The 11,758-nt window shown below is 39.0% G+C and overlaps 1 protein-coding gene across 1 annotated transcript; it reads left to right on the top strand.

Annotated features, from left to right (window-relative positions):
• On the top strand, window positions 1-11,357 carry gtpbp2a (GTP binding protein 2a). The gene is made up of 12 exons (XM_082557713.1): window positions 1-436; window positions 1,410-1,436; window positions 1,778-1,962; window positions 2,074-2,182; window positions 2,273-2,470; window positions 2,699-2,873; window positions 7,200-7,419; window positions 7,549-7,684; window positions 7,930-7,988; window positions 8,087-8,258; window positions 8,435-8,599; window positions 9,384-11,357. The coding sequence occupies exons 1-12, from the start codon at window positions 242-244 to the stop codon at window positions 9,543-9,545; spliced, it is 1,803 nt and encodes a 600-aa protein (XP_082413839.1). The 5' UTR covers window positions 1-241; the 3' UTR covers window positions 9,546-11,357.
• The last annotated feature ends 401 nt before the right edge of the window (window positions 11,358-11,758 follow it).

Here is an 11,758-nt window from a genome sequence, read left to right as displayed (position 1 = left end):
TTGGCTGTGACGTAGGCATACTGTAAACTCAAAGCCGTAGTCTCGGCCGGTGCTGTTATTGTTCAGTTCGCGGAGTTTGGGGGGAGGGTATTGCTTTATTTTTTATTTTGGGGGCTGCACACTGCCATTATCGGGGTAATTACAACCACCCCAATGCCTGGCCCGAGGTATATATTATTTATATAGCGTCAGAATCTGTCTAAGTAGTTGTAAGCTAACAAGTTAGGTCCCAAAGTAGCCGATGGATGCGCGGGTATCGGAGTTATTTGGCTCAGGAAACGGACACAGCTCTGGATCTGGTGGTGTGTCCAGCGGCAAGCCTGCGAATGGCTATGGGGTAGCCCCCAAAAAATCCTCTGCAAAGAACAAGAAAGCAAAAGCTCGATTATCCCGCAACTTCAAACCAAGCAATAACACCCCGTATCTACCTCCAGAGGTAAGGCTAAAAATACGCGCACAATTAGCTATTTCGAGTTAATATTTCCCGGGCACTGGAAAGCCTGTCACTAAGAGTAAGCAAATGGATTTTTGTCTGTTGTAACGCTACTCGTAGGTTTGTCATTGTATTTCCTGTTTTGAGGGTTAGCTTCCCCACTATTGACTTGTCTTTGAACCTGCAGTGACACGTAGCTAGTCGGTACAAAGAAAATGAATGGTACCATTTCAATCGTAGAAGTTTTGCGTTTGCTGTTGGCTTACGACTTTCTATTTACAGTAGTTTTGCAGAAATAGGCCTAACGTATGTTAATTGAAAGTTTTTTGATTAAAAAAATGCAAGTATTTTGCTAGCTAGCAAAAGAAGATCAGCTGTGTTTGTAAATAGGGGGCGGGTGCATAGCTCAGCCAGCCGACCTCTAGATAGTGATACTGTGAGTGTCTGACATTCACTCAGCCAAGGACTGTGTTACTACACAAAACTTTTTTTTTTTACATGTATTTATTTATTTATTTATTGTACAGTGACCTCCGTGTGTTGTCATTACCCACCAGCTGCGTTTTTTAAACGTGACACTTAATCCTAAACTGTTCTTTAACCTTTACTGATCATAAGCTGCCCAGTATAAAATTGCTGTCAGCTGATCACTGAATATAACTAGGTCCCCTGTCATAAGTGATTACATGACAGATATTTTCGCGACTTGGTTTACCTTAAATGTATTGATTTTGACTTTTAAGCATGTGTATGTAATGTGTAATAACATATTAAGTCGCTGTGTAAGGCTAAGCAAGCGGTTAGCCTGTTTGTATAGCTCTCAGTGACTGCCTATTCATAGAGAACACTGACTGCACATTCAGTCAAACTGCTTTTCTTTTTCTCTTTAAACAAATCAATAGTCTGTTGTCTTCCTTACAGTTTTACAGCTGTTGTTTCTTTTCTGTCTCTCTTTGTTTTACTCCCTGTCTCTTAGGCTGAAGAGGGAAATATAGAGTACAAGGTAAGCAAATTAGCTGTGACGCAAAGTCTTTGTTTTGTTCATAGAGCTAAAATGCTTTACATAACACCATAAAACTGATTTATATATGGATGGATTGTGATGTGGATGTTATTGGAAATTTATCAGTATGCAGTATGTGTGAATATATAGGGGCAGTCTTTCCATTGAAATATAACACCACTGTGGATTAAGTTAATCTCTAGTTACTAGAGCATTTGTAGTATCAGGACAGCCGCTTCTTGTCAATATAGAGCTTTTTTATTGCCTTGGTCCTACAGTAATCATTTGTTTATGTCCAAAATAGTGTTGAGTACTAATTAGTAATTTCTTTTCTTGAATAGCTCAAGCTAGTGAACCCCACACAATACCGCTTTGAGCACTTAGCAACACAAATGAAATGGCGACTGCAGGAGGGCCGAGGTGAAGCTGTCTATCAAATAGGTGTCGAGGACAATGGCATGCTGGTGGGACTATCAGAGGAGGAAATGAGGGCTTCACTAAAAACGCTCCATCGGCTTGCAGAGAAGTAAGTCCAGTATTTTTATTCCGTTTACTGACTGATAGTTATTCTGCTGTTGTAGTTTACCTCATCTACCAAAACACAAAGAACTGTACTTACGTTTGTTTTTCGTGACAGAGTTGGAGCGGACATCACAATTTTAAGAGAGCGAGAGGTGGACTGTGACTCTGATGTGCCTCGTAAGATTGCTGAAGTTCTCATTCGCAAAGTGCCAGATGACCAGCAGGTTAGTGTGGCTACCTGCACATGGATATCTCTGGATGTTTAAATTCTTGGGCATTTTTAAGTCATTTTGGTGTTGTGTTTTTCTCCTTAGTTCTTAGACCTACGAGTAGCCGTACTGGGCAATGTGGACTCGGGCAAGTCCACTCTTTTGGGTGTTTTGACACAAGGTGAGCTGGACAATGGACGGGGAAGAGCGAGGCTCAACCTTTTCAGACATCTACATGAGATTCAGACTGGACGTACTTCGAGCATTAGCTTTGAGATTCTTGGCTTTAACAGCAAAGGAGAGGTGAGAAAACGTCCTCTATAAAATAATATATATTACACCTTATTTATGTACTTTTACATCAGTTGTGATAAGTAGCAAAGAGTAAATACATCCATTATATCATAATTTTTACAATTTTGGATGTTTTACTACAGATTCCTATTCTGATATATATTAAACTACTCCATCTGCATGAAATGTTAGTAACTGATAGCTAATTTTGTTTGTTTGTTTGTTTTCTTTTTTTAGGTTGTGAATTACAGCGAGTCTCGGACAGCAGAGGAGATTTGTGAGAGTGCCTCTAAAATGATCACATTCATTGATCTGGCGGGTCACCACAAGTACTTGAAAACCACCATCTTTGGCCTCACCAGTTATTGTCCAGATTTTGCAATGCTTGTGGTCAGTGCGAATACTGGAATTGGTGAGTATTAAAAACCCTCAGAGGTCCTTAGGGACATTTATTGTCTTTTGCATTTTTAATTTTAAACCATTTTCACTGTGTTGAGTGGAATATAGCCAAATTTGTCAAAGAATTTTCTTTTTAATTATATTTTATAATTGTGGTGTAAATTCATTGAATTAGCCTAAAATGGCTAAGCTACAGAAATGCATCCACCTTAGTCCCTTTGGACAAAAATGTCCACATTGAAACCCATTATAAACGCTATTTTTCACGCCAGAAAAATTACGGTCAAAGGGATCGTCAGGTTTCCAGCTTAGGTTTCGTTTTGGACTACAGGCCTTAGAGTTGTAATTTTTTTATTTGTCCACCGGGTGGCGCCCTTGCTTCACATTTGACCTCTGCTGGAAAACAGCGGGCTGCTTGGACAGACCTGCCGGAAATGAAGCCTCATCTCCGGCGTGCAGCAGCGGCTTCGCCCGCTGATCGGGCGGGACCATTTTTTGGTCCCTAGGACCATGAGAGGGTGCATTTTTTTTTTAGTCAACAGGAAATGACGTATTTGTTGTCACGTGGTATCGGGCGTGTGTGCTGGAAAAAGGGGTCCCCGGTGATCGTGCCCCGGTAATCGTCGCGACTTACCCCGGCAAGATGCACTTATTTCGGCCTAGAGGAGGAGCATTTGCCGCCTGGAGACCATTTTCTGGTCCTGAAAAAAAAAAAAAAGGCGATCGAAATGAATGTTGGTGCCAATCTTTAGTCCATCTAAAGGCCTAATTATAATAACAATTGAATATTACCTCAAATGTTTTTTTTGGAAAATATTCAAGTTTTATGTTTTTTGGGGCAAAAAAAGCAGTGCGCTCATGTGACGAAACCGGGATATAAAGGGTTAAAATCCGCGAAATGTAATTAAAACTTGACATGAATATTTCAAGGAGAAGTAGTTTTAAAAGACTGACCAATTTAAAGTGAAAAAAAAATTAATATTTAATATTTTTATTGCACATTTTGGGGAATGGACATAGGCTTAAAGGTGGATGCATTTTTTTTTTTAATGTGCTCCTGCAAAAAAAATAATGGCAGGTCAAAATGAATTTTGGTGCCAATCTTTGGACCATCTAAAGGCCTAATTATAATAACAATCAAATATTACTTCAAATGTTTTTTTTGGAAAATATTTAGTTTTTTTGTTTTTTGGGCTAAAAAAAACAGGGCGCTCGTGTAATACAACTGGGATTTAAAGGGTTAAAACAACGAAAATATAATTAAAACTTTATATGAATATTTCAGGGAGAAGTAGTTTTAAAAGACTGACCAATTTAAAGTGGAAAAAAATATTAATACATAAGATTTTTATTGCACTTTTTGGGGAATGGACATTTATGTCCATTAGGGACCAAGGTGGATGTCTTTTTTAAGGATCTCCAAGGTTAAGTGAACGATTAAATTTTCTCCAAGTTCTATTCAAATGTAACTGTTGTTGTGCAAGATAGTAATGCAGTTTGCTGTTCTGGTTGAGAGATAGCCCATGTTTGTGTACACCATACCCCCACACTGTAGTGCACAGTTATGGCTTGGCACTTTGCTGACATGTGATAGCTGAGGTTATGCAATAAACCAACCTTCATCTTTGCTTGGCAGTGTAAGTCCCAAAATATCTCAGATATCATAATTTCAGGGCAGAGTACTTTGACCCACTGGGGATAGTGCTGCGCTCTTGCAAAGCTAGTGTGTATTTCAGCATTGCACTTGACAGTCACAAGAGGTTTTCTCAAATCTTGCAAGCATTTGGCCTTTTCAGTGGGGTTAAGGCTTGACATGTGTTTTTACCATATAACCAAAGATAAGAAGAGAATTCAGATAAGTTGATCAGGTGCTACACTCTTCCAGAGGCAAAAGAAACATGCTGATTTGCATATTGTTGTGATGCAAATCGGATCTTCACAGTCCAGCTTTACCCAAGTTCTTCCTGTATTTTTATTCTTCTGTAAAAATGAAATCACTAAACCTTACTTCAGTATTATGTTTCACATCTTGTTCTATTTATAGGTAATGTGTTATTGTATAATGTGCTCAACCCCAACATTTTCATGATAGCATTAGCTGACATTGAGTGCAGGAAGCTTGTATCCAGGAAGGACCTACTTGGAAACCTGAGCCTCCGAGACTCGTTGGTCAGCCTAAACAGCTTTCTGTTTTACATTTGAAAACATACTGTTTGATTATGTTTGCTGTTAGAGCTGAAAATATAAATATGAATAAGTGTTGCACTACAAAGCCGTTTGGGATTTACACCAACAATACCAGGTGGCACACCCTTAGACCATTCACCCATTGTGACACACAGCATTTCAGTGTGTATCAGTGAACACAGATAAGAACCCTTTGCTCAAGGCAAGAGACCATCTGGAAACAGTCCTCTATGCAATACACCAAAGTAATATATTATTATTAAGAAAGCTGTAGTTTTGTTTACGTTTCGCAAGTGGCACTAAAGCCTGTATAGGAAACCTGAGCCTTTGAGATGTTAGTCATTAAGTGCTGTAGCTCACATCCGGTTGGAGTTATTGGATGAGCTATATGCATCTGCTGTTAATGCATGGCTGTACTTTTGGCTTCTCCCTTACTCACAAGGGGTTGTTTCGCGTTTTTCATTTGGTAGATTTTATCCCAGATTTCCCGACACAGCCCCAAAGGGCTTTGTGTCACTTCCTGGGAGCGAACAAGAGATCTTTCACTTTTAGGCCGATATGAAAACCATGACATTACAGAGCCAATTAAAAAAATATATATTTTTAGCTGCTCTTATTATTCACAAGGGGTTGCCACAGCAGTTAGCTCTGCCTGTTTGATTTGGCAGTGTTTTTATGTTGGATTCCTTTCCTGACACAACCCTGATGGGATTTGTGTTTTCTTCCAGGGTTGAACTGCTATTTAAGCTTATTTTGATTATATGAGTTGACTGATTCCATGCCAAAATAAGTCTGTGTTATTTTCCGAGGCTGTTTATTTCTAAACAGTATTAAATTGAAATACTGCAATTTCATAAGCAGTTAGTTTTAGTGCTAACGCAAAAACATAACTGATTATTAAATATTAAAAAATACTAAAGGGTTTATTGGGCACAGTCAGAGTATAATTAAATGCTTCAGAAAGTCCTATCTGTACTCCTTGTTTATTTACACTGTTCTGCAATGGTTTGTCTATCTTTGAGTAAATAACTAATAACACTGTCAGCATCAAACGAATAACTACACTCAGTAAAAATAAAGGTAATTTAAATAATTTGTAACAACAGGATAATACATTTATTTCTGATTTTTAGCAAAATAATTAAAAACACATTAAAGTACAATGCATTTTTTTCATAAAAAGGGCATGGATAAATTAAGTTCCTAAGTGTATATTTGTTTATACTTAAATAACCTTTATTAATGCAGCGTAGGCGTTACTGTGTTTATGTGGGTGTCTGTTCTAAAATAGGACGTGCAGGGAAAATGGGGTCAAGAATGTAGATAGGAAGGGACATGCCGTCTGCAACCCAAGAACTACAGCTTTAATTATGAAACAGCGTAATGGATCCGTGTAATGCATAGGGCTTCTCTTGGGTTGTAACTTTTAAGCTAAGAAGCCAAAGGGCGAGTAATCTTTTTGCATCATTTAGTTATGCTTTACTTTTTACTGCACTGTGACACATTTACCTCACCTCAATTTTTTTTTCAAAACTCAGTTTGTGTTTTTCTGAAATGTGAATCTTCTTGAGACCAAAATTAAGAGAACATGAGAAGTCACTTTGTTTAGAAGAGCTACTATTTGGCACTCGTGGAAACATCAGAGACATAGTTACAGTATATGTTTGAATACTTTGAATCAGTCCTATCCTCAAACTGTTTCTCTAATGACATAAAAGTCTTTTATTGTGGTATGTGCTATATAACCCTTCGTGTATATAGTCTTTGATTTGCATTAAGTCTGGGTTTGTAGATAAGCACTCTTATGCTAAGCAATAGGTGTTTGAGACTCAGAGGGCAGCTGTTGTGTTTGTACAAAGAATAAATCCCCTGTTTGAATTGGCGTATCTTTTTAAATTTCTTGCAAAGTCTTATTTGGATTACCGAGTCAACAGTTGGAGGTTTATAGGTTGGATTTAGCTTAGGCAATAGTATTTACGTGTGTTTAGGAAGACTTCATCCCTTCTGAAAACATGACATTAAATAAACATTGCCTTTGTCTGCTTGCTTGTGAAAGCTATTTTTGGTGAACAAGTAGTAGGCAAGATATAAGCAATGCAAAATCCCAGGTAAATCCTCTTTCTTTCTTCCTCTCCTTCTCATTCTTTTCCAGCTGGTACCACACGGGAGCATCTTGGCCTTGCCATGGCACTGAAGGTTCCCATCTTCATTGTTATCAGTAAAGTGGACCTCTGCACACGGGCCACTGTTGAGCGCACAGTGCGGCAGTTGGAGCGTGTCTTGAAGCAACCAGGCTGCAACAAGGTGCCCATGGTTGTAAGCAGTACAGATGATGCTGTCACAGCAGCACAGCAGTTTGCACAGTCACCAAGGTATGAAACACACAAGTGCAGTTTTCCATTTAATAACATGCAGTAAAGTTTGCACTCCTTCTATAATAAATACTGTAAACAAAAACTGGAAAGTAATCATTTTTATTTTTTCCTGAAACTCTCTCTCAGCATCACGCCAATCTTCACCTTGTCCAGTGTTTCTGGAGAGAGTCTAGATTTGCTTAAAGTTTTCTTCAACATCATCCCTCCTCTGAGCAACAGCAAGGAGCAGGAGGAACTAATGCAGCAGCTAACAGAGTTTCAGGTCAGTCTGAAATAATTCAATTCAGTTCAATTCAATTCGATTTTATTTATAGAGCGTTAGTTTCCAGCAACTGTCGCCTTAAGGCGCTTTATATTGTAAGTTACAGACTCCACAACATTAAAATGAAATAAAGTTTGTCTGTCCGTGCAAAATGATCTTCTGGCTGTGAGCTACTGTCTTCCAAATGCACAGTGTAAATACACAGATTATTTTGATCTGAATGACAGCCATGTGCATCATTGCAGGTGGATGAGATCTACACAGTTCCAGAGGTGGGGACAGTGGTTGGAGGTACTCTATACAGGTCAGTATGTTGAAATTATTGTTTCATTACAGGTTAAGTGGGTTCTTTGTTTTTAACCCAGAAATCCCTCTGACTCGCTATTCTCTCTGGTCTTACAGTGGTATTTGCCGTGAAGGGGATCATCTTGTAGTAGGGCCCACAGACTCAGGTCAGTTCCACCAGTTGACCGTAGGCAGCATCCAAAGGAACCGCTCGGCATGCAGGGTGCTCAGGGCGGGCCAGGCTGCTACACTTGCTCTGGGCAACTTTGACCGCTCATTATTGCGCAAGGTCAGACTCAGAGCTTGTCTAAATTAGTGTTTTATTAGTTAATCACATTAAAAGTATAATATATCTATCTATTGGTTAATGTAAATTGCAGTAAAAGAAACTTGGAATTTGAAATCATTATTTTCATACAAATCTGAACTATGTATGTACACCATCCATATGTTTTCCACTTACAGGGCATGGTGATGGTGAGCCCAGAGATGGATCCTACCATCTGCTGGATGTTTGAGGCTGAGATTGTCCTGCTTTTCCATGCCAAGACCTTCCACAAGGGCTTCCAGGTTACTGTGCACATTGGCAATGTGAGACAAACTGCAACAGTGGAAGCAGTGTATGGCAAGGTTGGTCCATCCGCTGAGCTAAAATGCTCTCATTAACACAGAGAAAGTGAAAAAATGGTGTTTTCAAGGCAGGAGACACACTCATCAATAAATCCATGTTTGTCACAGGCTACGTGGTTTATTAACAGTGTGTAATGGCTGGTGACCAATGGAGTTAAATCCTCAGATGGGTGTTCAGATTTGTCGTGTAGAACATAATCCATTTCTTTCATGGTGAGCACAGTTGCTCCTCTCTTTTACAACAGAAGTACTTCCTTCTGCTAGCTACAAGCAATCTATTGCCAGCTACAAGAGTACTTAAAGATGTGAAAGGCTCTGGGTAGGTGTATCTTGGTTTTCTCACATTATCAGTCTTTCAAACCAGGAATCCAAAAAACTATTCTGTTTAGTGTCTGCTCTGAAATGATACAGCAGTGATTCAAAACAAGAGAAACCAAGAATTTTGATACAATCCAGAATTATAACAAATCCTTTCTGGGATTTTTTTAAGGACTCTATTGGCACTACAGAGCTATTTTATTTGTTTGTTGAGTGTGTGCCCTTTAATCTTAATCTTGGTGTCACTATTCCACTGATTGATTTTAAAATTAAATCTGCAAGTTTAAAAGTGCAATTATATATACACAGAACCACTCATCTTTCATTTAAAAGAACAGCCCACAGGTTAATTTCTAATTTAGTGCCACTAAAGCCTCTGCTGCTGTATTTGGCCCAGATCACCTATCTCATTAATAATCCTGCCTTTGTTTGATTCCTGTTCTCGTGCTACACCACTGTACAACAGGAGGAGCTGAGGACGGGAGAGAAAGCGGTGGTTCTCTTCAAGTTCATCAAGCATCCAGAATATCTGAAGGTGGGAGCAAAGATTCTCTTCAGAGAGGGGGTAACCAAAGGTATCGGGCACGTCACCAAGCTGCTTCCCATCGTCGAGTACCAGCCATCCTAAAGACGAGATGAGGATGAGCCCTAACATTCTTCAGGCAACCACAGAACCAAACACCGTCCCACCTCAAAACAGAGTGCTTTAAAAACCACCTCCTGCTTTCTCCAAAGGCCACGCTGCCAAGTTCCCTTCACAGTAAAAGCCTTTTTGCGCGATTCTGTTGTCTCACCATGTTCCAAAGCTTTGTCACCTTCTTACATTTTGTTCCTTAGAGCCTTTTCAGTACCTGCTGATATTTTCCATCTGCTTTGTGTTGTTGAGGCTTAAAAAGTGTTGCTTTTCTTGGTACTGATGAGAAACCTTTCATCCATATCTACAACACAATGACCAAGCATCATCTACCAAAGTTCGCTTTGGAAACTTTGAAAACTGCATTCTGGCCTTTACAACGAGGTGCTGCTCACACAGTTTACACCTAAATGCACTGTTAATACATACTTCAACAATATGCTCACATGCATATTTGCACTGAGGTATAAACGCCAGCGATGATATACCCGTGCCAGGTAACTGTTTTTATAAACTCAACAGTTGCAGGTATGGAATGATTTCACACCAGTGTAACACAAGGCGCAAGTGTCACCGCCTCACAGCGCAGTGTCTGTGCAAAGTGCCTGACTGACAATTACAAACTTTTATATGCTCTTAAATCATCTCCTTGTCATAGTAACTGCTGTGTGAGCAGGTCAGAAGCTTCATTATCTTGCGTTGAGCTTTGTTGTTTCATCACTTTTATGAAGATAACGGAGAGCATTGTGTGGTATGAAAAGCTAGAACATGGCCCAGTTTGTATGTCAGTCTGCCAGGATAACTCACATTGGCAATCACTTTTTAACTGTCACATTTATCAGTGAGAACTATTTTTTCTTTAATTCACAAGTACTGCCTCACAATAGGGCGGTAAGATGATAATGATCTTGCTGCCTGTCTTTCAAGTGCTTTAGTTACTCAGGTCAGTGTAGATATTGTATTAGACAGCATTCCACTTTCACAGAACGACTCCAGTGGGACGTTGTTGCTAATTTGGGTCGAAAGGAGAACTGATGAAAAACAGATACTCCAGATTCTCCCAAAGCGATGCGTGTGATTACACATTAGTATGTGGAACTGCCTACTGATGCAGCTTTATTTAAGAGCAATTATGTTAAAGGTACTTGATGTACTCTTCACTTAAGTTACTGATGTCACAAACTCGAAGGGGTTTAGCATAGTGCCTAATGGAACTCCTATTCAAGAAGCCTTCCATTACAGCCCATTGTTTTATAACTTAGTAAAAAAAATGAAGTTGGTGCTATTGGAAAACTTTTGATATTTAGAGGAAAAAAATGTAATAAGTGAACGTTAATTACTGCTCTGTTCACGCCTGCTGTTGGCCTCACCATCTGTCTTTCTATTGCATGTTGACGTGACTTATACGCGCATTCAAAGTTTGTATTGTTTTTTTGCACCGACATCATTGATGCACAGTGTGTGTGTGTGTGTGTGTGTGCAAGCAAAGACAGGTAAGCTAAGAATGCATTTCAACCAAAATATTTTATAGCATTTATAAAGAGTTCAGGTGTTAAAATTTGTTTTACCGCATCTCGGAAGATTTTTATAGATTTGTAGTAGTTCTGGATTTTACAATTCATTCAAAGATTTTTCAGTCTTCTTCTTAACACCAGCTTATTTTCACTCTTTTGAAATCCTTTGAAGTCAGTTTTCCTTTTAATTCAACGTGTATTTTGATCATTTTCTGGGTGAAATGCAATATTTATGTACAGATCCAATTCGTGTATTATGATGTACATGAATAAAAGTTTTATTGTCACTTTAGCAGCTGTTTAACAGTGTTTTTTCAAAGTAAAATGTGACATTGCAGTGTTTTAAACGATATATCCTATGTGAATAGATCATGACTTCCTTCACAATAGTTTTTTTTTCCCTGGTTTGGCTCCTCCTATCCTGCTCTCCAGCTGATGCAAGAAAGTGCAAGCATAATTTAGCCATTCAGGTCTGTCAATGGCTCTACAGGACAATAAGTTCACCACTGCAGAAAACATGAAGAGGATGACTCATCTATTTATGCTGCAATTGCACTCTTTGGAGTGGCAATCATGTCAAAGGTTGAACAAGCCATTGGGTTGTCTGTAATTTATGCCATTAAAGCTGCAACAGGAAAAAAAAATTCTAATACAATAATACAAAAACTGTAATTTGGCAACTGACAGGCCCTC

The sequence above is a fragment of the Aulonocara stuartgranti genome (genome assembly GCF_965226115.1).
Source record: "Aulonocara stuartgranti genome assembly, chromosome: 13".
Lineage (NCBI taxonomy): Eukaryota > Metazoa > Chordata > Actinopteri > Cichliformes > Cichlidae > Aulonocara > Aulonocara stuartgranti.
Note: the sequence above shows the minus strand (reverse complement) of the source record. Positions and strands in the feature narration are given on the sequence as shown.